This window comes from Zonotrichia leucophrys, chromosome 6, assembly GCF_028769735.1.
Source record: "Zonotrichia leucophrys gambelii isolate GWCS_2022_RI chromosome 6, RI_Zleu_2.0, whole genome shotgun sequence".
NCBI lineage: Eukaryota > Metazoa > Chordata > Aves > Passeriformes > Passerellidae > Zonotrichia > Zonotrichia leucophrys.
In genome coordinates, this window is record NC_088176.1 from 24,293,566 (window position 1) to 24,321,046 (window position 27,481).

The 27,481-nt window shown below is 40.4% G+C and overlaps 1 protein-coding gene across 10 annotated transcripts in view; it reads left to right on the plus strand.

The window, feature by feature from the left end:
• The window catches only part of RET (ret proto-oncogene), a 171,184-nt gene that overhangs the window by 83,071 nt on the left and 60,632 nt on the right, over positions 1–27,481 (plus strand). For 5 of the 10 annotated variants that reach the window (XM_064716354.1, XM_064716364.1, XM_064716355.1 and 2 more), the window contains 5 exons: positions 7,487–7,664; positions 8,107–8,194; positions 8,301–8,377; positions 8,586–8,723; positions 9,627–9,960. In XM_064716354.1, coding sequence (XP_064572424.1) covers positions 9,915–9,960 — 46 coding nt within the window. In that variant the 5' untranslated portion in view covers positions 7,487–7,664; positions 8,107–8,194; positions 8,301–8,377; positions 8,586–8,723; positions 9,627–9,914. Of the gene's footprint in view, positions 1–7,486; positions 7,665–8,106; positions 8,195–8,300; positions 8,378–8,585; positions 8,724–9,019; positions 9,035–9,061; positions 9,132–9,190; positions 9,297–9,626; positions 9,961–27,481 lie in introns of those variants that run through there. The other 5 variants (XM_064716357.1, XM_064716359.1, XM_064716363.1 and 2 more) reach the window with 5 other exon arrangements.

Below are 27,481 nucleotides of genomic sequence, written 5' to 3' on the forward strand. Positions count from 1 at the left end.
CAATGAAGTTTGCTTAATTTCATGTCCTCTAATCTGTGGAATCTTGTTAAGCATTATTGTGTTAGGCATGCAAAATAAAGCAGATTTACCAAAGGCAGCACCCGCTTAGCTTCTTGGAAGACTCTATTGAGCCAGTCTCAAGTACTTTTGACCTGTGCTTTCCTCTTGTTTCCTGGCCAGTGGCATAGAAAGCTATGCATGTTTTGTTTCAAACAGGCAAGCTTTTGTTTAATTTGATTTGACATGAAGCATCTTTTCCATGTAGATATACAGCAGCCTCTGAAAAAAGTGCACACAACAACACCTCATTAACAGACCCCAACAGAGCCAGGATTGTGGTCAGTGAAGATAAATTCCCTACACAATATTGTGTAAATAGTTACTATTACATAGGGGGGACAAACTGTATTATACGTTATCCTTTATCACTTTAGGCTGCTTCTGTGATACTCCCACAAATTGTGGGGGCACCTTCAGGAGACCCAACCTGCCAGTGTGGCTGGGGACTGCACTGGCTGCACATGCCAACGCTTTGTATGTCCACACCCCTACAATTCTGCTCTAGGACCTTACTTCTTAAAGCCTCCATGATTGTTAGTTAGAGGCATTGCTGCTTTTTAATATACCAGACATCCCTTTCATTCAGAGATGCCTTATGCAAAGCATTTGCTGCGGAATCAGTATAAAAAACTTAAGACAAAACCACCTTCCCCACGGGAGCACTTCCTCAGTACATGTTGATGAAATATGTCAAGACTCTCTAAATTGACTTCCTAGGTTCACTGAATGGTTTCTCTTTCAATCACAATCTTTTGTCCTGTCTGTGCCTTAGTTGTATATATTTTGTTACTCCTTCAATGGTTGATTTATTGGTGGAGAGACCAGCTGTGCCTAGTTTACATGAGCTGTGATATAGGAGGCCTGAAAAGGTCTGGTTTAACTTAGAAATATTGGAGCTGTAAAATTGATGATTGCAGGTTGATAGAGCACTGATTTACCTGAGTTCTGTTTACCTGGATCAGTTCAAACTAGTTTCCCCCAGGTGTTAACTGACCAGTGTAGAAAGTGTAATGGAGAAAAAAGCCATTTCAAGTTGCATCTCATGAATTTTGTTTGTCAAAATCTAAGGGACAAAGGCAAATATTTCCAAGTTTTCTTTTCCAATTATTGAGTGGTGACCCTGCTCCACAACTATTGCCCTGCATCAAACACCACTTTGTGTGGCCTTGCGTTTACTCACTGAGCTTAGTTTTGGTTAAATGCTGCTGTATGTGCTGACAAAACTGAAACAGCTGTGTTGAATTGCTCTGAGTTGCGGTGGTTAGAAACAATAACTGTTTCCATCATATATGCAGCTCCAGAGAAACTCCAAGAAAGACAAATATCTCTGAGCTAAAATACAGGATGCTCCACAGCCCAAAACAGTAGAAACAGACTCTGAGTAGCTGAACTGCCCATGATGACTTAGAAAAGAAACTGCCTAGCTGTTGATAATAGGAGACACACATGACTGTCAGCTCATCTCGTAATACGCATAAATTAAAAATATGATGGTAACCTACTTTTGCTTAGCTGCTTTAGGTACTTAAAGTTTCTCTTGTCTCTCTCCCCTGGGCTCTGATTCCTGCTCTTTAAGTTCATGCAAGTCAAGGCACAAAGGAATAGTAGAATGAGCTTCTAAGGGTTTATATTGTTTCTATGTATGTGTGTAAAGGTAGGCATAATTTCACTAAAACAGAAATAGATCATTCCTTCTATCTGAAAATGAGAAAAATAAATATGAAATTGTCTTCGGTGATTTGATTGCAACACTAAAACAAAAAAAAAATCCAAAAAACTCTGTTACTTTTTTAACCTTTTAAACACATATTTTACACTGGTAAGGGTTCTGTTTACTGTTCTCGTACTGTTGTTGCTGTTTTTACTAGGGAAAGTGCAAGTCAGAGCCTGTGCTATGTAATGGGTAACTGGCCAGAGACCCTGTCTCCTCTCCTTAAATAAACCCTTTGTAAGATTTTGCACTTAGATATAGGTAAGTCTATCTTGTAGAAAAGAAATGGTGTCAATGTATACTATGGAAAGCTGTCATGATCTGGCATTTTGAACAGGGACCTCAGGGAAGAGAGGTTTGTTGCCATTTCCTTAAAAAATCAATCCACATCTGCCTGTGCATTAAGCCTCTAACTAAAAGAACTTGCACCCTCAGCACTTTCTGAAGACTTTGTGCTAAATCTCCAGAGTGGTCCGTTTGACCAACATGTTCTCCACTGTACAGAGCCTCAGGGCCATGCAGGATGTTAGAAGGTCAGGGACCTCGTGCTATAGGGTGAATCCCTTGGCTGGCCAAGACTTAGCACCCCTCATTTTGCTTTTTAATTGCCATGATGATTTTGAGAAATTTCTAATCCTTTTTAAGTTCAAATTATGATCAAAATTCAATGTTAAAGAACAGATATGAGTTACGGCATTTTTTTGCTGTGTGTTATTCTTGTTTTGGGGCTTGTCTCCTGTTTGTTGCTTTTTTAGGAAAACAAGGTTGCACTAATATGCTTGGCATCTTGGTCATAGTTACCAATTGTAATGAGCACAAAAGATTCTTTTCCTTTTAAATAGTTGCTTTCAGCCATTTAAAATTTTGTTGTAACTTATGCAGCACTCATGTGGCTTCATGTGGTATAATCCTAAAATTTTAATTTTAAAAACCGTTAGGAAATTACATACTGGAAAAGCCTACATTAAAGAACAGTATCATAGTATTAGGCACTCAAAACATAAACAAGTTTTACCTTTTCAATCTGTATTCACCCCCTTTGTTCAGAGTGTTTGTACATGTAATTGTATATTCTTGCATTTACTGGACTTTGGGCTTACTCAATGCACAGGAAAAATAAGAATTCTTCATGAGTCTCAGGTATGTTACTTTGAGGTTATATTTTTGGGTTGAATCCTAGGAATTTACAAGTTCCAGCACTAGTTCTGACATATTTGTAGCTGTTCCTGAATGAGACTTGTAAGGCATATCAGTGAGCAAATAAAAAATGCATGGGGCAATCTCAGTCTGAACATTTCCTCACAGGCAAGCTCTTGATTTCATCTTTAATGTAATGCTCTTTAAATGTAGAGACCGTGTGTATGTGTAATAGAAAAACACATCCTGTTAGATCAATGGAACACGGGGGCAAATGTGCCTCTATAAACCATGGTGCAAATGAAGGTGTGTGACCTATCTGAGTGCTCTCTTTATGGCCATGATACCATATATTTCAAGTTACAGTACAGTGGGAATCCAGATCTCTGGAATTACCCTAGGATCATATTTCCTGGTTTCTAGTGATTACGATTTAGTAACATATGGTGCTGAAAGTAAATCAGATTATGTAGATAATTTAACCCAATACAGGTTAACTTCGAGGTGAAGTCCCTTGTAAGTCCTGATTCTGATATTTTTATACTAATTCCTATAATGACAAAATTAATTGTTATTCCATTGATTGTGATCTTCTCTTCATTAACTTTGGTGTTCCTTCGTGCTTGAAACAGAATAATGGTCATGATTTTGTCACTTCTTCCCCGACAGCATTTGACCTGATGATTTTGGAGACTGAAAACTCTCAGGTCACCATTTCTCCTGATGGCATTGGGGCTAACCCACCAGTAACATGAGTTATGGTGCCTCTATTCTGAACCTATGAAAGAAATGAGGCCCTCTCATTGTCACCATGGCATGTACTGAACCTTGCTGTGGGTGGCAGGAAGAGTAGCACTGCTGGGGCTCCCTCATGCAAAGCTGGCTGTGCCTTTTCTAAGTAGTACTGAGACAAAGACCTGACAAGATTTTGGAGCTTAGTTGTCGAACAAGCATAGGAGATTTGATACTGCTCAAGAAAGACATACTTTCTTCAGTCCAATTTAACTGCTTTTCATACTGAAACCAAAATATTTATGTATTTTGAGTTAGTTTCTCTACCTAATTAGTTATTTCTAAAATTATGATATTTGAAATGTCTTTTCTACATTTGCAAACTACATTTGCTTTTCAGGTTTGAAACTTCTAGGGTATAGTGTGGTAATGTTTTCAAGTTCTCTGCAGCCAAGAGTAATAAGGAATGAAAAACTAAAGCGAAAGCTCAGCTTCACAAATATTTACTGGTCATTTAGGATGTCTCACAGCTTTATCTGGCTGTTACTATTTTTAATTAAGTTGGTAATGGAGTGTTTTTTAAGGTCACCTGCAAACTTCAGAAATAGTTGTAGTGGGTATATCTACTGTGCCTTGGACAGAATCACTCTCCAACACATTCACCTCCCCCAGGTCACTGTAGGGGTACTGCAGCTGGCAGGGAGCAGGAAGCTTGCCTTGGTCATAACCCAGGCTGGAACTTCATGAAGTTTATGAACAAGTAGGGAATTGAGGTTACACATCTCTCATGTGGGCTGTTATATTTGACACCAAATTCTAAGAAACTAGGATGAAAATAATATTTTATTGTTATGATCACAGTAGTGCATTATCTGCTGGAAATGGACCTGGAGAAGAGTCAACAAAGGATGTTTTCTATTTTGTTAGCTGGTTTTAATTTATCAGCTGCCAGTTTCAATGTATTTCTCGAACTTTTGTTGGAAAAGTACCTACCCCCTACCATTCAGATTCTGATGGGGGCTGTGTGAACATCCTTATGTGTGATCATAACATTTCCAGGCAGATCCCAAATGTTTGTTTAAAAGCTAGAAAAATCCAGCCTTCAAAGTTCAGAACTTTACTGCTCATACTGATGTGAAGAGATTCATTGTGCCAATATCTGTTCATATCTCGGGGAAATTAATGCCTCTTGAGTAATGGGATAAATGTTGAGCCTCAATGCCAAGGTGCCTGTGGGTTACAACTGTTGGGTTTATGTTATAGCATGGTTCCAGGCAAAAAGGGTTGTCTCTGCAGATGAGATAAGCATGAGTCATCAGGCCTGCTGCTGTCCCTGCTGCTGGCTGGGGATATTCCTGCGGCGGTGGAGCGGCAGCTGCCGGCACAGCTCCGCTGGATGCCCTGCTAAGGCACACCAGGGCTGCAGGCTCTCTCACACCAGGCAGTGCCCATCACCCCAGCAAGAGGTTCACATCCTCATGCACTCACACCCCTGGAATCCTGCTGCTCCACAACAGTACAGAAATCAGAACTTGGGATTTCACTCAGTTTGGAACTAACACGCTGTTGTATTTTCAGTAATGTATCACAGTGACCTTCAATCCAGATGCCTTTCTGACGTAACAGCTGCATCCATGGCACCTCTAGGACAATCCTTAGAAAAGTGACATGAAAACCGAGCTTTTATTTCCTGTCAGTTTTAGAAGGCTTCTGTAACAAGATAGATGCAAGATGACATGAGATTCTGAATAGAATTAAAACAAAAAAGCACCTGTTGTTTGCAAATATTGGGAGAATTTATTTCCTCTCTGCATGGAAATGCTCCAGCATAGTCATCCTGTGCTTCATGGAAACCTGCAGCAGCAAAGGCAAGCATTTGAAAATTTCAGATAAATGGTTAGAGACCTATTTCGGTACTGACTTCTGATGGCACCAGACATTGTGATTTATGATTTCATGATGGTTTTGATAGTTGAGTTGAGGCTTTCAGTCAAACAATATGATGGCCAGGAATCAGGCATTTTTTGTGGATTAATGTATTTTCAAAAAGGCTTTGTGTTACATTTACAATGACACAAACTACTGTTGTTGGAGGAACTTAGAATTTTATTACCAAGCAGCAGAGGGGCCAGATGAGGGCTTTCCTGGTGCAGCCAGCTCCCAGGAGGGATGGTTTTGTCAGGTCTCCAAAGGACATTGATTCCTCCTGGTCATGGTCCTGGCCCAGGCTCATGGTCTGTTCTGCTTTCCCTCATACAGCATCTTCACTTATGCAAGTCCCTTGTCACTGTTTTCACAAGAATCCTGGTTTTGCCTTGAAATCTATTTATTGGACAATCCAAAGCTCTTGCTTAAACTTCTTATCAGGACAGTCTGTAGCACTTTCTCCAAAAGAATGATTTCTTTCTCCTGACTTGAAAGAAATAGCTTCTTGGTTCCCTTCTCTAGGTGACAAGCTGGAGACATCTCCTAGCCCAGGTTTGCTGCTTCGTCATGGTAGTCACTGTTTCTGACCAATTCATAGCACTTTTGGATGAGTATTTTGGGAAAACACACTACTTTTAGCTCTTTCAATGCTCTCAAGTGGACAAAAATTAAATAGGTAATGTGGATACTGTGCAGTTTGTGTTACCAATATCTAAAAAATTGAAAATGAAGAAATTGACAGAAGGCTAGGAAAATAAAGCACAGGGATTGTGGAAAAACATATATATAAGAACTTGAATTAAGTATGACATGCAGATAATTTCTTTGTCACTGTCAGGATCAAAGTTTAATCTGTCCTTTTACTATTAGATCTACCTCAGGAAGAATATCTGTTCAGTGCCACTGTAGCTGTAACTGTTTGAAAGCCCTGACAGTTTGATCAGAAAATAGCATTGAGTGTTAATAACCTGTTTTTGTACTTTTAAAATACTATTTTTTTCCACATGATCAATAGCAGCACCTCAGACTGAGTTTTTACAGTGGCCAACCTCCTAGCATGGGGGAAAAAAAGTATTTAAGTCCTGAACTGATCAAGAATTGGATTTTAAATACAATATTCTAGGATGATTTTTACCTGAAAATATTTCAGTGTTCATGCCTGAGTGTTTGGAAAACATGGAAAAGGAGAACAGTCCTCAAGTGTCCTGCCCTGATGCTCTCAAGTGTCCTGCCCTGATGCTAAATGAACATGATCTAAGACTTGTGATGAAACCAAGAAACAGTTATCAATCAGCATCAGTTTCAGGAAGCATTATTGTATCGAGACATCTCAGGGTGCCTTTATAAAAGAAAAACCTACAATAATTTAATAGCTCAGCCTGCTGTGCCAAATAAATGAGTCAAAGTGGGGGGAGGGGTGGGGAAGAGAAGGAGTATGAGCCACAGTTTCCCAACTGCACTAGCCTGCAGGAAAGTGTTGATTTACATCCAAAGTACTTCTGCTGGGAGAGTGATGGGAGATGTCACTGCAAAGCTTGAGCTTTTCTGGGAAATTAGGGACACCTCGATTTTTTATTCCCCTTTTACAAGCAGTGATTTTCATTCAGTTTTCAAAAGGCCTTCAGACAAAGAAACCAAGTGAATGACGTGAAAGTGTATTTTATGCATAGTGGAGCAGAAGTTAGCTGTTGGAAGGAGATGGTTGCTATAGGCTTGTATGGCTCATGTAAACTCAAGGGCAGATGGTTCACAGCCTGTGTTGGGACTCTTCAGGGATGTGGAAACCAGGCTGGGCAGGAAGGGTTTAAGTTTTTTCTCCTGAAGTTTGAATTTCAAAATTTAAAATGCCTCCATTTTGATAGGCATTTGCAGGGTATGAGAGATGCTGCAGTTATGTTATGTTTGTCTTCTCTGTGGTAGGCTACATTTCCTGGATATACCACTATGTTTCCTCAATATACCACTGCTGACCATAAAGGCCAACAGCTTCAGGAAGAATGTGGCTACATTAACATGGGAGACAAGACCACAGTAGCTGGAACACAGCAGATACCTGTGTTTGGTCCCGTTTTCATCCGAGTTGTCCAGTTTTTTCCAGGTGTGTTGTGTGTCAGCTACAGTCCTCTGAAAACACATAAAACTGCTTAGCTTAAAAGCCTGGAAATCAAATGAAAAAATTATTCTGGTGACCTTACTTCTGTTCCTTGCATGACGAACATGATGGCATCTAAAACCAGTTTTAGTGTGCTGGAGCAGAGCCTGAAGCTGGCAGAAGAGTACAGCTTTGGCTTCAGTTACTGAGATGCCAGAAGAGATTGTAAGTCCTTGAAATTCTTCCAAGAAGTCACTTTGTCCTGGATGAAAACTGGCATTTATCAGTGCAGATGATAGTGGTGTATTTTAGATGGCATCAATATTGATTTGTATACTGCACGAGCTTTTAAATATGATTTAAGATAAAGCTTAGCTTAACGTAAGACATTTCTCCACAAAGCATTGATTTAATGTTAATGTTTTATGTGTTGCTTTCTTTGCTATAGACTTTCCTTTGGTTCACAGAGACTTCCCAAGTAACCTTCTCAGTTCCCTCTTTCAGGCACTTGCAAAAGCCCCACACACACTTGACACGTAAGTACTCGAAAGTTTAATTTATACTATCTGACAGGCAGCTTCAAAAGCAATTAATTAATGGTGGTCATTACTGTTCATCTCAAATGCATTATTACCCTTCTAGTTGCTTCAACTTGGCTTATTGTTTTCCCAAGCCTTATGAAGACCATGGAAGAAGATCTAACAGAAAAGTTACAATAGGTTAGTTCCTTTACCATTCCTCTAGGGTAATTTCTGCTACTTTGCCTCCTAAAGTGCTAGGTATTGTAAGCAAAGTCCTTACTAATCTAGAGAGAGAATTTCTTATTTGACTTCTATTTAAGTAATCTATAGCAATTCTTGTTAGGTGCAAAGGCACTGAGTATCAATCTACTCTGTGTGTCTACTTGACCTTGCTTGGGCGTTTCAGAGTGTCAAGGCTGGGGAAGCCGAACGCTGTAGCTGCTGATCCGTGTCTGAATCCTGACGACCAGATCTGTGGAGCAGCGCGGCTGTGTGGAAGCAGCATCAGCTTTCGGGAGAGGCGCAGAGAACATCTCCTCGGCAGGTTGGAGATGCCCTGACAGGAGAGGGGCAGGGTTTCTATCAGCTGGCAGTCGCTGTGGCCCCTCCGGAGCCTGCGCGGGCGCGGTGCCCGCGGGTGCCGGGGCTGTGCCCGCGCCACCCCGGGGCTGCCCGCGGCTCCGGCGCGGCTGCGGCAGCCGGGGCAGGGCGCGGGCGGGCCGGGCGCTGCGGCGGGGCCGCGGGCGGAGGCAGCGGCGCAGCGGGGGCTCTGGGCGGTGTTTGTGAGCGGCGGCTTTTTCGGAGCGCTTTTCTCGGCGAGCCCGACCTGTTAAAGCGTATTTCAGCTTTGGCTCGGTTAGATTTCCCACCCCCCTCCCGCTTGCGGTTTAAAAGTGGCGTTTCGCCGCTCAGCGGGACGCGTGCGTTCCGGGTTACTTTGGTTGCCTGCCAGGTAGCGCACATCTTCCACAGCATCCTTCTACCATCAAGCAAAAATTGTCTGCTCTCCTAAGGATTAATTATTCAACACGTTTAATGTGTTTCGGCTGACAGGGAAGACGGCCGCTCGGGTACATCCTGGTGCCGCAGCGCCTGTCCCCGCTTTGTCTCGCACCTGGTGTGTTTGCGCGGCTCGCCTGCCTCCCTCCCCCCGAGCCGCCGCCTCCCGCTCCTCCCGCCGCGCCCCGCTGCTGCCCGCGGGCCGGGGGACGCGGCCGGTGCTCCGGGACGCCGCGGTGCCTCCGCCCGGCCCCGCACCTTGCCCGGGGGATGCGCGGGGCGGGGCCGGCGCTGCGCCCCTCGGCGGAGGCTCCGCGGGGCGGGGCGGGGCGGCCCGGGCAGGAGGGGCCGGGGGCTGGCCGGAGCCGGGCGGTGCCGCCGCCCGGGCAGCGCGGGGGGCTCGGCGGCGGAGCGGGGGCTTCGCTCGTGACTTCGCTTCTTCCCGCAGAGCCCGAGAGGAGCGGCGCCGCTGAGGGAACGAGCCGCTTTCTTCCCGGCCGCTGGCGGCGGGGCGGCACCGGACCCAGGAGCACCGAGGGAAGGACCGGCGGAGGAGCATCCCGGCGCGGGCCGTCCCGTCCCTGCCCGGCTCTGCCCGGCTCCGTGCGTCCCATCGCGGCCGCTGCCGCCTGCCCGGGCCATGGGCCGGCCCGACTGAGAGCGCGCGGAGCGTCCGGCAGCCCGGCCGGTGCTGCCCGGAGCGCCGAGGCGGGGCCGCAGCGGCGGCGCGGGGAAGATGCGCTCGGCGGCGCGGCCAGCCGGGTTCCTCCTGCTCTGCGGGGGTAAGTAGCGCCGAGCCCGGCCCCCCGGGAACTTTGCGGGGCTCAGGTGCCACCGGCGGCTCGGGCCGGCTCCCAAAATCCTGCCACAAATACAGACAAGATATAAATGATCCTGATACGTTTTCTTCGTTTTTTTAAAGCTAAGTTAGAACAGATGTGAGTTTGCTTTTCTCTGAATTTATGATGTGAAAGGGAAAATATTAAACTATATTCCCATTTTAAGTTTTTAAAACATGATTTCTTCTATGCTCTCTCACTCCCAGAGCTTTTTGTATCATCAGACAAAATGCGTTTTGGATTGGTAAATGAAAATGACCACAATATGAATAGTGATTGGATTGTAACTTAGATGATGCTATCCACAGATGTCAAGTTTCTAAAGCAAACAGAAAATCCATTATATCTCTTTTTCTTCCATATGGCTTTGTTTGCTGATGGATTTCTGACGTTTACATGAATAAATCAAAGTTGTATGCTAGAGAATGCAGTACAACCTTGCACATTAAAAATGTACTGTACTTTTTTAATGAAAAAAGTAAAGCTGAAACTAGTTCACTAGTTGGTCTAACAGTGGGCAGATTAATTCTGCCCTTGTGAGTCCTCATAAGCATGTGATGTTTTCCTTCTTACTGTTAATTCAGATTAACTGTATTAATTTGCACCATTTTAAACTACTTGCTGTATTTGCAGAGATTATACAGCTCCTATTTAATTTCTAAATTATTTTTTTGCTATGCTATAATACTTTCAGTTCTTCACGTTTTTTCTTTTTTAATACGTTGTTGTTAGGGCCTGATCTTTGTAAAATCTCACTAGTAGTGAAGTTTAGGATATAAGGAGATAAAATGTGTAGGATATACTGCATCTAAACACACATCTAGTAAAAAAAAATAAAGTGGGTTGTATCCCAAGACATTTCACTGTCAGGAAGAATTAGCCGTACTTGTATTGCTAATGGATGATCTATCATGCCTACTTTGCTTTTATCTTTGGCAAATCCATTTTCTTTAATGTTTTTGGCAGAATTAGGAGAAATGTAATTTACGTAAGTTCTTCAGCTTGAGGGGTATGTTTTCATTAGCCAAAATGATTCACATGCATTCGCTTGAAGATGACTTCCCGTGATTTCTGTTTAAGCTGGGCAGATGAGCTTTCTTTGATTCATGCTGTGATACCCCAGGTTATTGCTCATCCTGAACTAGCTGGTGTTAGGAACTCCGGAGCTGCTCTCTCAAATGGCGTTTTGGGGATTTTTTTCTGCTGTATTTCCCTTTCAGTTGGACCACCATTTGATTTTACTTTTAGTTGTACAACTTTACATGAATTTCGTTCTGAAACTCTCAGATGGGGAAGGGGTTCTCTCTACTGATGACAGATATCTAAACCTTTCTAAATATCAGACCTCAGCAGTTGGAAATAGTTTCAAAGACTTTTTTTTTATTAAATGTAGCCCTAAATTATTAAGTTTGAGATCTGCCAAAAATATATTTGGAGAAATATTACAGGAGCTAATTTTTTTGGGTAGAGTAAGCTGCCAAGTAGGTTTTTTTTTTTGTATACTGCTTGCTTATACTTAAAGTTGCAAATATTTTGCGTATGTTCTCAGCTTTGACTACTGAGGCTTAATATTTGGTTCCTGTTAGTTTCTGCTAAAACTGTGGGGAAGAAAAGTTGTGTACATCTATGCCCACACTTTAGGGTAATTGTTTTCATAGTTATTTCAAGAAGTCCAGTGTATTAGCAATGTTCTATGGGTGTTTGTTGGTAGAGAAATGCTGCTTCACATTGTTGAGGTGTGTGACACTAATTAGCTTTTATGCGATAAGAGCTGATTTTACGGCAGGGGTAAGATGAAGTGTTAGGTCTTGGAGGTACTAGCAAAGCCCTGCATGCACAGAGTTCCAGTTTAGAAACACAGCTCTCTTAGGAGTGATGGTGCATTCCCCTGGTGGGGGAGCACAGTGAAACTTCAGTGGGCTCCATCCTGGGGGAGAGCCAGGGATTCTGCAGTGGTAACTGGCATGCTCCTGCCAGGTGTTGTGTTGTGCAGGAATTTCTTTCAGCTGGGCCAGACCTCATCCTAGAGGGCTGCCACCCAAAGTTAACCTGCAGGGATACCCTTGTACTCAATTGCGGTGGGTACATCTTTGGTTTATCTAAAAGTTTTGGAAAGCTTAGAACTGCTGTAGTTCATAACACATGTGCTCATTACAACCCCAAAGGCATTTACTGAGTGAGCTGGCATAGTCAATCTGGTGAGCGTGCTGTTAGTGGAAAGGATTAGATTTGGTTATTTTGTCCTGGCGGGCTGCAGGAAGCACACTGGACCAATTGTTCTGAAGCAGAAAGGCGCAGCCTTGGCGCTTTTGCACCACAGGCAACGGGTGGGTCTCCTGCAGGCACTGTCCTCAACGTGCACTAGCCTAGAAATAGCAAAAATAAAAGGAATTTTTCTTCCCAAATTAAGGCTTCTGTCTCTTTTACCAATTAAAATAAATGCAGGGTTTGTTATGGAGTGTGCACATGTCTTTTTCAAAAGTTTTACACCTTGTCAGTTGTAGGACTTCAGGGTGTTTACTTGCCTATCATGCTGCCTGGCTGTTTGGTGCTGGAGTTTTGATTGTGAAAGCTCATTGATATCACAGGAGGACCTTATGCAGTTCAATGTAGAAAAGAGTGCCCGTGGCAAAGACTTGGTAGGATTGTCTTGTCTAGAAAGTAATTTTTGTTATTAAAGAGAATACTGTTGAAGAGATAATTTCTTTTCAGTGAATAAAACACAGTTTGTAAGCATTACACTATGCAATTTTTTTAAAATTGGAAGGGAAACCTGCTCATGGAAATAATAGGGATCCTGCTTCAATGATGTGCTCTTGAATGCAGATTATCTAAACTTTTTTCCTATATTATTGACTGTGGTATAAAACTTCTGATTAATGTACTAGTTTTGATACTCATTTATGGACTGTTTGGGATAGATTCTTAGAGTGCATTTCCCTGCTGCTAGGATTGCTGCTCATGTTTTGACTGGTTACAATTTAGTGCAAGTCCAGACTCCAGTCATGCATCCAGATCAAGGACAGACCAACTTCAGAAACCAGCTGCAGATACTGATGTTCTTCTCCCCCAGGTGTGGATTATTTCACATAATATTTGTATTTCATGATAGAAAATGGGTGCTTTCTCCAGGAAAAGAATACCTATGTGATTCTGTCAAATTAAAGATTTTCTGTGTGCTCATGCTTTTAGATCAAACCAGTGCTGATGAGGTCAAATGGTGGAGCACAGACCATTCATTGACTTGTGTCAGGAACTGGCTAAGACAGACATAATTTGTATGCCTGTTTTCTTTAAACAGTTATCTGTCAGATAATATATGATCAGGATTTTACACTGTAAAGTGAAAATTATTCTGTTTTATTATAACCCTGACTGTGGGCAAAGGGAATCTGTGAAGGACCATGAGAGGCACTTAATTAGATCTTACATGTCTTAATCAGGAAAGATCAGAGTTACATGGTAATTTCACACCTTGCTGCTCTTTTTGATAGGTAAAGGGGTATTAATCACAATGCTTTGGTTCCTTCCTACTTTGTTGTTTTTCTCTGCCCAGAGGTTCATCATCTTACCTTCTGGCTCTTCTCCAGGTGGCACTTGTCCTGTCTCTGGTCACCTGCAGCTGCCTGCATTGGACTGTGAAAGTGCTGCTTCACTCACGTAGCCCTCACCAGGATTCATCCCAGTGCTCCTACCAGGGAAGGAGCCTGGACTCTCTGTGGCCCTCTAGGCTTCATGTCTCCCCTCATTTTTCTCCCATTGTCAGGTCCTTCACCTTTTAGTTTCTTCACAAAGGAAATTTTGCAGAGAAGTTCACCTCCTGAAGCATTTTCCCTTTCACAGAAAGTAATTTACTGTGTTGGGTTTTTTTAAAATTCATGCTAATTGGATCCATATTTGTGTTATATTTAGTTCCCTTCTCATTGTTATTTGCTGCCTTCTCAAGGTGTCAGGGCAATATGTGCTATTGGCTTGATTATTTCTGCCAGTCAGTTGCAGCCTTGGTTCTTGGCTTCATTCAAGGATTTTGCTACTATCATAGGGACAGTATAAAGGAAATGAATTCAAAGATAACAAAAAGCCAGCATTTTAATGCTTAAAGCTCATTTGTTAGTCTTTGATTAGCAGACAAGATTTCTCATAGCATTAACATCAGCAGTCAGTCTGAACAACAGTGTGGGTTCAGCACCTGAATGCAAGATGCATATTCAGTAGCATGCCCAACATCAGTTTCCCATCTCTGTGTCATATCACAGTCTCTTACATTTTTGGTTTTTTTTAACTGAAATGACAGACTGGCTGATGCAAACCCATGTATTTTGTTAATTTTAATTTTTTCCCTTTTCCCCAGTTTGGCCCCTGGCAGGAGGGAGAGGATTTGTTCACTTGTTGCTGTACTTTCTCATGCTTGGCTTGGCACTGCTGGTCCCGCTCCTCCAGGCTGCTTTCTCTGCCATAAAGCAACCTAGCAAACACAGATAGGCCATGGGTTGGAAGGAATCCATACTAAAGAAGCTTGGTGTTTTCTGGAGAGCCGTGTTGTGTAAAGGTCATTTAGAGCCTGTCTGCGGTGAGGAGAGCTTTGCTTTGTTCAGACATTGGCATCCTTCAGCTTTCCGGCAGAGCTGGAAGTGGTGCCAGCTGGTGATGGACTGCAATTATCTCTTGGTTTTGAAATGTAAAAATTGCCTGACAGTGCTTATTGAGCGTGGGTATTTGTTTCAGGAGCAGTGCAAAACTTACCTGAACACAGGTGGTGGTTCCTGTGGGAGCAGGGTGGATGTTAAGAGTATCTTCTTCCAGGATTGAGGCACGTTCATGCTGCGGTCTGTTCTCAGCTCTTGCTTTCTACTTTTGTTTGGTTTGGCAGAAGCAAAGCTTAAAAATTCACCAAAATGTTCTAAAGAAACTTTGGAATTGTTTATTTTCCAGATGATTTTTTTTTTTGTAACTGTCTTATATTTTGGAAAGCAAGCAACTGAAGCATTGCAAGGATAAATACAGCAATTACTGCGAGAGAAGGACAGATTTGAGGTTTGCATATTAGTTTGGTTAGATCAGGGTTCAAATTCAATTGACAGCTGTGCTACACATTTGCTCATTGCCTCACACTCTCTCTCTTAGTTTTCTGTAAAGTGTCACCACCCGTTTCTTTATCCTTAGAATATCATGTGCCTTGTTGATTGACTAATGCAGTTCCAAACTGGATGATACTGGAGCTGATACAACGTAGGGAAAACACAATGGGAAACCTTACAGAATCTCTAGAGTGATAATTCATCAATGAAAAATAGCATTGGAGAAGCTGTAGAATGAAATCTATTCAAAGGCTTTATTTTCACAATGTGTTTTTTTCTTTTATCCGTGAAATACACTGAGATAATCTGCAATGTTTTGGCAAAGTCATTATGAGCGCTTTAACAAGTTTTCATGTAGATATGTTGCTAATTAATAAAGTTATTAAGAAAATTTTTTTAACAAAATAGGAAATCAGCTGAGGTGTGAAAAACCAGATGGATTTTGATCCTTTGGGAGCTTAGGATTTTTTTGAAATTTGTCTATAGCCATCACTTTTTCTCCCCACATAAGGAGAACACAAAGCTGTTTTTTTTTTAAAGATTACTTCATAAAGATGACTAAATAGTTTCAGATTTCTGGATCTTGAAATGAGACCATAAACATGCTAGGAACATTTTAACCTAAGAGATGCTCTGTAAATCTGCTGAAACGAAGATGATCATCAGCGCTTTAGAGCCTAAGGGAAAATTACAGTGATCGCAGTCAAAAAAGAGAATTGGAAACTTTGCTGGGGTAATTGTGCCAGAAATGTTGTTTGACTGAATTAGTTTAGAAATTTGGCTGATTGTTAATCAGGTGATTGTAAAAAGAAAATGGATTTATTACTCCTAATGGCTGTCTAATGGCTTTTCAGTGTATGCATTTAGAAAACTAATTAAACAATATATTTAACTGATATAACAAAGTTGCTTGTGTTGCTGTAATGGGTGGTTGGGTTTTGGTTGTGTGTTTTTTTTTTTTTTTTAATGTCCATTATGGCTTTTTTCTAAGTGAGACAAATTTCAATCTCAGATAATAAAATTAAATCTAGCTTTTTCTCCTAATTCAGAGGCACCAAGTTTTCTGATACGGACAATTCCATTATCTGTTCTTTTCACTTGTGAAATGGAAAAGACTCATTTTGACGTGAGTAGACCAGAATTTCATCTATCTCCAAAGCCCCTTAAAGGCTAGTTTTGCCACTGAATTAGAGCAGGCATCCTGTGGTCCTGTCAGTGCCATTCTCAGGGTGTCTTGGAGATGAGACTTAAATCTCCCAGTGGCTTAAAGACACAAGTAATGTTTTGTCTGGATTTGGGAGGAGAAGTTCGGGTAGTTCTCCACCATTCCTGCATAAAGAGCTGATACTTTGAGTTTGGCTCCTAACAAACTAAATGTTTTGGATGACGTAGAGCAGCTTCCTTTGACTCCCTTAAAAGGTGATACTTCTGCACTGACTGGCTTCTGGAGATGTTTTGTCTTTGTTGATGAGGTGCCCTTCTATGCTTTATCATCTTAAAGTAGACATTGAAAAGTGGACATCAAAAAGGATGTAAAAAGTATCAGTCGTTCACAAAATGTTGAGAATGGATTTGATTCTCTAGGTTCTCTTTCCACCCCTGCCACTGTGCTGCTTAAAACTTGCCTCATGTGTTAAAAGTAGCTCTGTGTGTTGCTGCTGTGCATTTGGAAGGAAGGTACTGACCACCAATGTTCTGGTTGTTCGGTCAAGAAGGAGAGTAATAATTTGCATTAATGCAAATAAGATGTAACAAAGTTAAATAAAAGCTGTTGTTTACTGAAGTTTAGCCCATGACAATTTATGACTTTAAAAAGCTGATTAAAAAAAGTTAGATTAATTATGTCTATTTAGATGGGAATAGCCAGTATAGCATGATTAATACATACATTTATGGCAGTCAGTCATCTCAGAAGACGAGAGGGTTTGAAATGTATATGTGCTCTAGGGCAGCAATCAGGCTTTCTTTTACACAACATAAAAGTAGACACTAGAAAATTATCTGAACACATTTATATTGCCAGATTGTGGTGTGCATGACTGTAAGTCAAAAGTGTGCTTGCTGTTCATGAAATCTGAATAACAGTGAGGGGAAAGGAAAGAATCCAAAGAATTCTCATCAAGAAAAGGCCTCAAGTTTTTATTTTAAAGGGAATAGAAGTTTGTTTTTCAGAGGGAAAAAACCTGCAAAAATTAAAATTGGGAGTAATGGAAGAGAGTGGATTTGGGTAGAGGGCATTGGCTGCTGAGTGAAATTTGCACTGTGATGACTGGGGAGTTCTGCTAGGATCTTTGAAGAAAGTATCCAGCACTGATTTTTAACAAAACAGAGTGCTGCTTTGGCCCCTGCAGTGAGGAGTCGTATTTTGTAAAACACTTGAGTGGATCCTTCTCACATCTCTGAAGTACTCAGGCATATTCGTAGTTTATCCTGCATCAGCAAAGCATTTTAGAGTGGGACTGCTGCATCAAAGCCCCATAAAGAATTGCACAGTTCCAAAAGTTAAAACACTCTGGCAGTACTTTCAGGGACCAGATTTCTCTTTGCTCCCATTGGATGCCAGGTTCCCCTTTTGTGGTGTGTGCTAACCATTGAGATGGCTCTGAGGTGCATCAGCCAAATTCTGTGTGTGCTTTAATGAGTAGCCTTAGTAGTCTGACTTTCCTCAGTTGGACCAGGGGAGATGCCCTGAAGCCTTTCTGTAGGACTCGTTTCCATGGGCTGTAGATTTTTGGCAGTGCTCTCTGGATGCTACCTTGGCTTGCTTCTGCTACCTCTGAACTGTGAGTTATGTATTGGGTGCCCCATTTATATTTTGATAGTCACAGTGTGTCTTTGGAGAGAAATACAGGAACAAATATTTCAAAAAAAAAAAAAAGATGGTTGTCTGTTACTGCTTTTCAGCAATTCTGGGTAGAGCTTTTTCTAGCTGAGCTCTTGGATGCCAGTGAAGTAAAAAGGACTGAGGATGATGATTGTAAAATGACTCATCCCAATTGCTATTATGAGACAAAAAAAGCAATGGGAGTGTTTAGATTTTGGGTTTGAACATACACATACATAAATGTTTTAAAGTAATGAAGGGGAAACAATATGGCTGTAATATAAATTTTATTGCACATTTCAATTCAGCATTGCTGACACACACTAGATGAGAAGGCATTTTAAACCGTTTTATTGCTTTGGTAAACTTTTGCCTTTGTGAAGATTAGAAAAGTTGTCTTAAATTGCTTTGCTGGGGACTTTCTGGCTAGTGAGAGAGTTTATAACATGTATTTTGCAGATTTTTATTATTAAAAAAAGGAGACAAAACCCAAACCTTCAAAACTTAGTTTCTGTAGATTTGAAAACAAACAGGATCATCCTTAGAGACTGTGATAGATCACCCTTACAAGCTCTGTGAAAACCAGAAACATTTATAAAATTATTTTTTCTTACTGCGGCATTGAAGTGAGCCTGTTGTTGGAAAAAGGGTCTTTTTAAACTATTTATTTTCTTAGATTCTAGTCTAATAAAATTTGAAATTAAAGTTGGACCGAAGTTTTTAGGGCAGTAAATGTCTAAAGAAAATAAGCAATAATAGCCCAAGGTTATACTTACCTTTTTGATGCTGCCCCTCCACCTTTTTTTTTTTCAATCTATCTGCTGTAGACTGTTTTTAGTTGTGTTTTTATAATTTTTCCAATAATTTCTTAGATCTTTGTTTTCCTGGCATCATGCAGTTGGGTGTGATTTTTTTAGTTTATTGGAAAAATTTTGTTCTCTGTCTTTGCACAGGCAATTTTGGCATCATGGCAGAGCCATCCTTAGTACCTGGCAATTAAAAAGCAAAGGGGATGAATCTGTGCAAGTCTCTGCTTTGGTCTTTCATAATATCTTTGTCCTAAATACAACTTTCAGGAGACAATAAAGGAAATATACATTAATTAAATATTTAGATTGCTCATCAAAACCTCAGTTTAGATTGATTATAGTAGTAACATTTGTCAGTGCAATAAGACTGGTAGCAAAGACTTTTACTTATTTTATAAAATGTTCTGTTGCTAGAGAGTCCTTATGACAAAAGATTTTTTTCTCTTTTCCCTGGTAAACCTTGGTAATGGTATGTAAGATAATGTAAGAATTACTACATAGAGTCATACCTGGCACAATAGTTTATTTCCTGGTGATGCCTGGCAATACCCAGTTTTGAATGGTGCATTTTGGTTTTCATACTTCTTGAAATGCAAAGGGTAGCAACAAGAAACGTAGGAAATGCTGGTTTTGAAGAAAAATATAAATGAGTGGCAATATTTATTTACAAAGACAACTGAGCACAGAGTTCAGATTTTTCAGTTTAAGCAGAAGTAGTACAAAGGTGGATGTACTGGTGGAAATTGAGTAATAGTGGAAATTAGAACTTGGAACATAGCAAGGGGTATTAGGGAAACATTTTGGTGGCAGGGAGCTACAAGGATTTTTGTCTGCAGTCATTGTGGGGTTTCTTTTAATTGGCAATATCTTAAGAACAGGTGGGACAGCAGTGTGTTCATGTTGGTTATTTATCATCAATCCTACCTTGGATGAGTTAGATGATGTCTCTTGGAAACTTTTGACTTCATCGTCTTACGGTTTTGTGCTCAGGGTGTTAAAAACAGGACAAATGCAGCCTTTGTATGTCTGCTGAAGCTAATGTCTGGTGTTTGGTCAATCAGGGCTCCTTATGAGATCATGATAACTTAGTCTGCAGTTAATGCAACTTGAGATTTAATATCAAAATACTTATATTGTTAATCATCAACAGCTGAATAGACAGGAGTTAGATGCCTTTGATGTCAAGACGAGCTTCTGGAGTTTCTGGTTTTCGGAATATCCCCAGGGATGTATTTGATATATGGTGGTCTTTGTCTTCTCAAAAATCAATTTCTAATTCCATGCTCAGCTTTCTCAAATCCCAGGCAGTGAGCTGGGGACCTCACACTGCCACTGAGCATTTCCAATTAAGGCCTTGAAACAGTCTGTGTACATATGGCCTAACCTTGTCACCAAGAAGAGTAGAGTGCTGCTCTCTTCAGATAAAAAATGAAATGCATTGTAGTGATGGTGTTTGTTGAAGTAGACACAGGATTTGAGGATCCATTTTCTCAAGAGTTAAACTGGATTTATGATTTGGTAGGCAGTTCTTGTTAAATAAGAACTTAATGATTGCAGAGAGACCATGAAAAAAATTAGCACTGGGATTATAACTCTACTTTCAGTATTTTCCACCCTGAATCCTAAATTGCGATTGCCAGAACCATTTGTCTGTCTTTGACATCAGCTGCTGAGAACTCTCCCTTTTATGAATGCAGTGCTTTGTAAGATGTTGAACTTTGAAGAACTGCAGCTTGTGTTTTTCTACTGTTGTTTCTGTTTCATAGTTAGTATCTTCCACTGCATTCATTATAGTTTCACATTTTCAATTTAAATGTTTGTTTAAATACGCATAATTTAAAATGGGGTTTGGGACATGAGATACTTAGCTACTGTTGATTGGCAGCACTGGTCTCTTCCACTGGAAAGAGCTGGTGATAAGGTGTTTTACAAAATTCCAGGGGCATATGGTGCAATCCTATTGTTACCCTTTTTCCCATTCTTAGAAGATTTTTGTTTACTCTGTATATGCCAGCGTGACATTATCCCGCTCTGAATGCGAGAAAGACAGAGGAAATCACTGTGAAGAAGAAAAAGACTATTGTTCCTCCTTTCCAAGGACTAAACTCAATCCTAGCTAGTCTTGATTTGAAGCAGAATTGTTGCCTTGTCACCTTTTCTGGCATTTGGACAGCAAGTTACAAATGTGTGGAACTGCCATTGCAGATGAAATTGCGCTGGGTGCGTGATTACCTTTCCAAATGTCCTGACAGAGAGAGCAGACACTATCACAGCATCTGTGATTGTTTAGGCATGTGATTTTGTCTGGGAGGAATGTTTTATTTGGATTTTTTTCCACATGTAACTTTTGAATAGCTCGTGAGTCCAATCTGTCTCACAATAGAAAGAAAACATTAAGCCTTCGCTCTTTCTGCTTTCACTAAGAAGATAGGAAGGAGCATTATCATGGAAGAGGCGATTCAGAGAAAGTGCAGAACCTCATTTTTGCCTTTTCACACTAGGCAACTCTTTCTAACAGCTTTAATTACGACTGCCCTTAGACACTGCCAGATAATGGGTGTAGATGCACCCCTGGATCAGGGAGTATATTGCCAAAATGGTAACAACACTGAAGCCTTTTGTGCAATGGCCTGCCTGTACCTTTTTTGTTAAACATCCACGTGGATTTAGGATTGACCCAAGTTCCAAAATATAACCCTATTTAGAGAGAATGAGCTTTAAAAAATTTTCAATGAGATAAGAAATTAAAATAGTGAAAAACTACAATGAAATTAATTCAGCTGCTACATTCCAGCTTGTGTACCTGTTTTGTTGGCCTGGGGAAATTTCAGCAAAGTGAGTGTTAAAATGCTTGTTTCATTTCTGTTCCTTATACCAGTTTTATTGGATGAATGAAAACAGACTGAAGCTTAGGAAAAACAGGAAACTGTTAATGTAAAAGTACTGTCAAAAGCAGAATGGGAAAGATTTTCAGATAATGGTTTGCTTCTATGTTTAATGGGCTCATAGTTTTTTCTAGCATTACTTAATGAAGATGGATTTCTCACCTAGATTTCAGGTAACCTGGGGACTGTAAAATAATTAAAACAAGAATGCAATTGTCACTATTATTAATAGTAGAGGGTTTTGTGGTTTTTTTTCATTTGAAGATACTATACTTGCTTCTGGAGAGCACAGTGGGACTTAGTTTCTGTTCCTTTTGCCATGGTGACTTTTCCCAACATCAAGTCATGAAAAGCACATTTAGTGACAATTCCAGAGTTTGCAAATCACTTCGGAAGAAGAACTGTAGGAGTGAGGGATTGTTCCCTTTATCTCAATGAGACATTAACACTGAAATCTTAAAGTTAAGTGTGGTCATTGGCAGCTTTCTCACTGCTGATGTTTTTGTAGAGTTGACTGGGTAAACGATTTTGGATTTTTGTGGGAACAAATGGGCTGTGATGGGCATAGTGATCTCTGCCCAGAGGTAGGTCAATATTTAACAAGGTCTTCAAGCCCTAGTCAAAAATCACCTAACAGTCCTACCAAAGGAGTATCACACAGAAATTTTGCATTTTACTGTTTTAAGTATCCATGGATCTTTTTTTATAACAAGATGTTGATATGGTGATATATGAAGTGTGAAGTTGCAGAGTGACATAAAATGAGTACCCTGGAAATTAAATGAGCCACATGGACTGTTTTGCTGATTTTTATCTCCGTAAATGATGTTCCTGTTATTTTGCAAATGCTGGTGGAGAATCAGGTACATATGAGGCACTTTGCATTTTCAGAAGTCTGTGTTTCTCATTACGAAATTAAGAGGCTACTTACCATCAAGTACGCAGATAAATATACACAAGTTTATTTGGGTTTACTCTTTCTGGAGTGGTTTTTCTCAAACTGTGGTTTCCTTCAGTACATGGTTGACATATGGTGGTGGTCTTTGTCTCAGTGTCAGTGTTTCTCTATTGTGCCTCTGGCAGCTGAATATCCATGGGAAAATGTGCTACCTTTTGATCACTGGTTTTTGAACTGTAGGTTTCTGATGGACTGTCAGCCATGGTAAAGATCTAAGGTGCCTTATTAAACAACTGTTTCAGTAGTGCTTGCAATTAAAGCCTTGATGGTAAACATGTATTTGGTCATAAGAAGGCGATGAGGACTGAGAGATATACAGTGATACAAAATGCTGGGAACTCCTCTTGTGACAGTCTTCCATGAAAAAAAAATTGTTAAACAGATTTGAATACACAACTGCTACTTCCTTTCTTTGTTTTTTGAGAGGGTTTTCATTTTTTGTGGAAAAACTCAATTATACATATATATTTATATGATATTTATATGTATATGAGCATGTGTAAAAATAACAAGTTGAAGAAAAAAGTAAAAGCAAAAAAGCTTCTGACTGTCAAGTAGCTGGAGGACATTTGCTGCTATTTAAGCACAGAAAAGGACTTGTAACTTTCTGAAACAATGGACATTTTCATTATAGGAGGCTTAAAAAATAAGCTTAGAATCAAGCCTTTGTCAGAATATATCCAGTCTGCAGCTGTTAGGTTACTTGGTTTGTTTAAATATGGAAGTTGTGAAGTCAGGTTTATTCTGCTGGATCTATAAGGTAAGGATTTCCTCTTCATACACTTAGGCCTGTCAGATCTGGTCTGGGCACTGATGTCATGCTTAATATATTATTTTTTAGCAGTGGTTGAAGAGTGCCAATTCCTGTCAGCAGAGCTGGATGCATTTGCCAGGGGAGAAAGTGAGAAACTGCCGTTTTGCATCACACTGTCACATATCCCAGCACTTGTGGTATTAAGCCCTGCTTCCCTCACGCTCAGTATGCAGAATGAATGAGGGTGTTTTACTATGACTTCTGTTTTTATAGTTAGCTGAACTTTGAAATTGTCTCCTAAATCATCCTTGCCAATAGCATTAACTACCCCTTTGCTGGTAGTCAGAGATTATTCTGCAGTAAGTTAAAGGGTAACTCATCTTCTTTTGTGATGACAGGAAACATGGAGGGATGTAAAAGATAATGGCTAATTCAAAGCAGAGCACTCCACTCTGCTTCTGGAAATCCATCAACTCCATTCAAACACGGATCTGAAATCTTGCAACAAACTTGGAAATCTCTTTCCTTTTCGCTGCTTCAGTAAATTGTTATCTGGGGGAGGATGATGCAGATGCCCATGAATTATGATGCCTTTCATTACAGGGGGGTGAATTGCACATTAGCCTGGCATTCAGAAGCCTGGAGGTTTCTGCCACTGTGCTTTTGCTGTTTCAAAAGAGGTAAAAGCGTGATGTAAAGTAGATAAATGAAGTGGTATTAAAGAAAGGTCTTTATCCTTCCTTCTCCTTTTGCAGCACCAGAGCCCTGAAAATAGCTCATGTGGAAAGGTTCTGTGCAGAGATGAGTCATGCCAGCTGTACGGCTGGGCCAGGTACTGAGCGACAGGGCCAGGTGGAGCAGAGGAACAGCAGGTGAATTGATCCTTGGGTAAACACCTGTGTTTGCATTTTGAAAATTTTCTTGTTAAAGACAGCTGCAGCAAGGGAACAAGAAAAGTCTAATGTAATAACAAATCATGGAAGGGTATTTCAGAGAGTTACTTTTTTTCTGAAACAAACTGTATCTGTCTGGCTCTCTTCACATGGCAGTTCCATCCATGCTTCCTGTTCATTACCTGAGGTTGCTTCTGCTAAGTAAAATCTTGCTGTTGTGGTTGACAGATTGTTGTTCCCGTTATTAGCTGCTTCAAAGAAATAACATTATATTCTGCAGATGGAGGAGTGGGAGCAAGCAAACATTCCTGCTAAGTCAAGAGTATTACCTTTTCATTTGCTGTGTTCTTCTGGAGCAAAGCATCTTGTAAGACCTTGAGCAAAACACGTGAAAATTCTGGATCAGACTGTTTGCATGGGGAAATGTGGACAGTAAAAAGACTGGGTGGAAACAGGAGCAGCCCACTTTTTAAATGTTCTAAAAAACCTTAGGAGAAACACTGTGTCCAAGACAGATTTCAAGACATCCCTGTGCTCTGGGGAGCTTTGGAGATGGAGGAAAAAGACCAGATTCTTCTGTTAACAGCCACTCTTAATCCTTGAGTATAGAAATAATTTACTTAGGCAGCATTTAGGTATGGCAGTCAGAAGCACTATAAAAAATTATGAAGTAGATTGGTTTTGTTAGACTGTGATTATACTTATTCGCAACTCTTGATAGGTGTCATGTACTGTGAAGCATTTTTAATTTCCTGAGAACAATGTAACTTAAGATACCTTTCTTCACTAGGCCGTTTGATTTATTAGAAAACTGCAAGATCCATGTAGTGCAGGCTGTGTTAGTGATTGTTGTGTACCATTCCCACTGTGAAAAAATGGAAGCATGGTAGCTTGTATGTGATAAATTGATGCACATTTTAGCATGCCACATACAGTATACCATATACATGCTACACACATTATATATTTCTATATAAGGTCTGTCAGACATAAAGAATACAAATATTCATTGTTATCCCTCCACAGTCATTGTAAAGGAGAGTAGGAGTTGTCTTACTGAAGTGCTTTTTTCTTCCTACGTTGCCACATGCGAAAGAGATTTATGGAAAAGAGAGAAAACAACACTGATGAGAGAAACAGATTTACAGTGAAATCCACTATCACAATATAGCTGCACTGTTTAGCAAACACCTTATGGAAGACAATACAATGTGCCAGCAAGCTGCTTTTATTTTACAGTATTTCTTTACAAGCTAATAGACAGTGTGCTCGATAAAATAATCTTGTTATGATAGATGTATTGCCATTGCAAGTAAGTTTTACTAAATGAATTAATTAGTTTCATTTACCCCTTGCAAAGTCAATATGTTACTGGAGAATTAAGCAATTCTTTGCTGTCAGTGTATTAAATTATTAAGAGGGGGGGAAGTAAATAAATAAATGACCTAGTAGGAGATAAGTTAGGCATCCACCAAAAAGAGTTTAAATTTTGTCCAAACATTGACAAGCACTGCTGCCTTCAGAGGGCTTGGATCAATCCTTATGACTCACACCCTTAAGAAAAAAATAATAAAATTAAAAATGTCTGAATGTTTCTATTCACAAGCTTATTATCCATGATAAATCAGGGAAGGATATTTTGCATAAAATCAGTTATTTTCTGAAAGGTTTATAGCTGTTTAATAAAACAAATAATTGGTATTATTTTGTTGCAAGGATGCACTTTTTTACAGATAGTAGGCTTGCATGATTCTACCTTGTATGGTTCAGGTACCTTTATTGGCAGCTTTCATGATTTATGGCTTGCTGAGTGACATTTTATTTCCTATTCAAGGTAGTAACAGCTTAGAGTTTTCAATTAATCACTTTTATAAGTAAAACTGCACTGGGTATTTCTAGAGCAATATTCAGGTCAGTTTCCTTGAGAGATCCAAATTGCCAAGAGAACCATGTGGATGATCACAGCCTAGTGCATGCAGATATGTATGAGCCAGAGAGGATTAAAGAAGGAGGCTGTGGCTGTAATGTCTAGACTAGCATTTGTGGCTGCTAATACACTGCTAATATGGGTCTGTTTTTTCAAACAGAGGTGTTCAGAGGGAGCTTAAGGTCCATTATGAGTTTTCCTCCTGTGACAGAAGTGAAATAACTTTGGGTAGGATCAAGCTTTGTGGATTTCAGCTGCAAAACTCTCATTAAGTTTCATTTCACCTTTTGTGTTGGTTTTGAGACCCTGTCAGAATTGCATTTGGCACAGAGAGAGCAGTGAATTCATTGAAGAAATACAGAGTTTTTAAAAGCATGATTGCTTTTACAGTCTCGTGGTGTGTAGCCTAGCAGGACAAGTGTCTGTGCCCAGAGACTCTGCAGGTCATATCCCTGTATTGATGATTAGATGTAATTTCTTAATAAAAACATTACGTGTGGTTTAGGGAAAAGGTTGCAGTGAGATGATTAGTGGTGGAAGGAAAAAAACATTCTCTTACTGGAATTCAAGTGCCTTCCTCTGATTTTAAGGCACGCAGTGATGAATGTGCTGCTGCTAATGTGTGTTTCTCACTCCTAGCCTTAGAAGTAGAGGAACACTGAAGAGGGGTGAATATAAAAGCCTGGGGAACTAAACTGGTGTAGATACCTGAAGGGAGGTTTGTTCATACTTGGGACAGCAATGGCAATGAATGAACAGGTTATTGTCAGAGCTTCCGCATATGAGGATCCTTTATGTGGAAAAGAATAACCTCCATGATCTCATGGGATTTTGGCTTCTGAGAGGGCAACACACTGGCTTGTCAAGAAGGGCTTGACAGGCTGCAGGGGACAAAATGTCAGATGAGGAGTTAGGAAAAATGGTTTTCTTTTCATTTCAGTTCTTGGCCGAATTTCTTCCACTTCACCCGTTATTTCCTCCTCTGATTTATGGCGATGGAGATCCAATATTGTTAAAGCTCTTTGTGGTCTGTGAATGGAAAAGTACTCTTAGTTCTAATAACTAAATATTACAGTCTTCTTGTTTGCAATTCTCAAGTATTGCTGTAATTTTTTAACTATCTCAGTATAAAGGTTAGTGAAGAATCCTATCTTTGTTTCTTTGAAGAGGTATTTCTGATCGATTTCATCATGGGAGGCACTGCAGCATTGAGGGAATGGTGGAAAAGGATAACTGCTGTTAATCCAGTCTTTTGTTGGTTTAAGTAGGATTCTCTCATGTGTATTGCCTTCATTTGGAAGAATCAGGCAGTACTTTTTCCTGTTGTAATATGGTG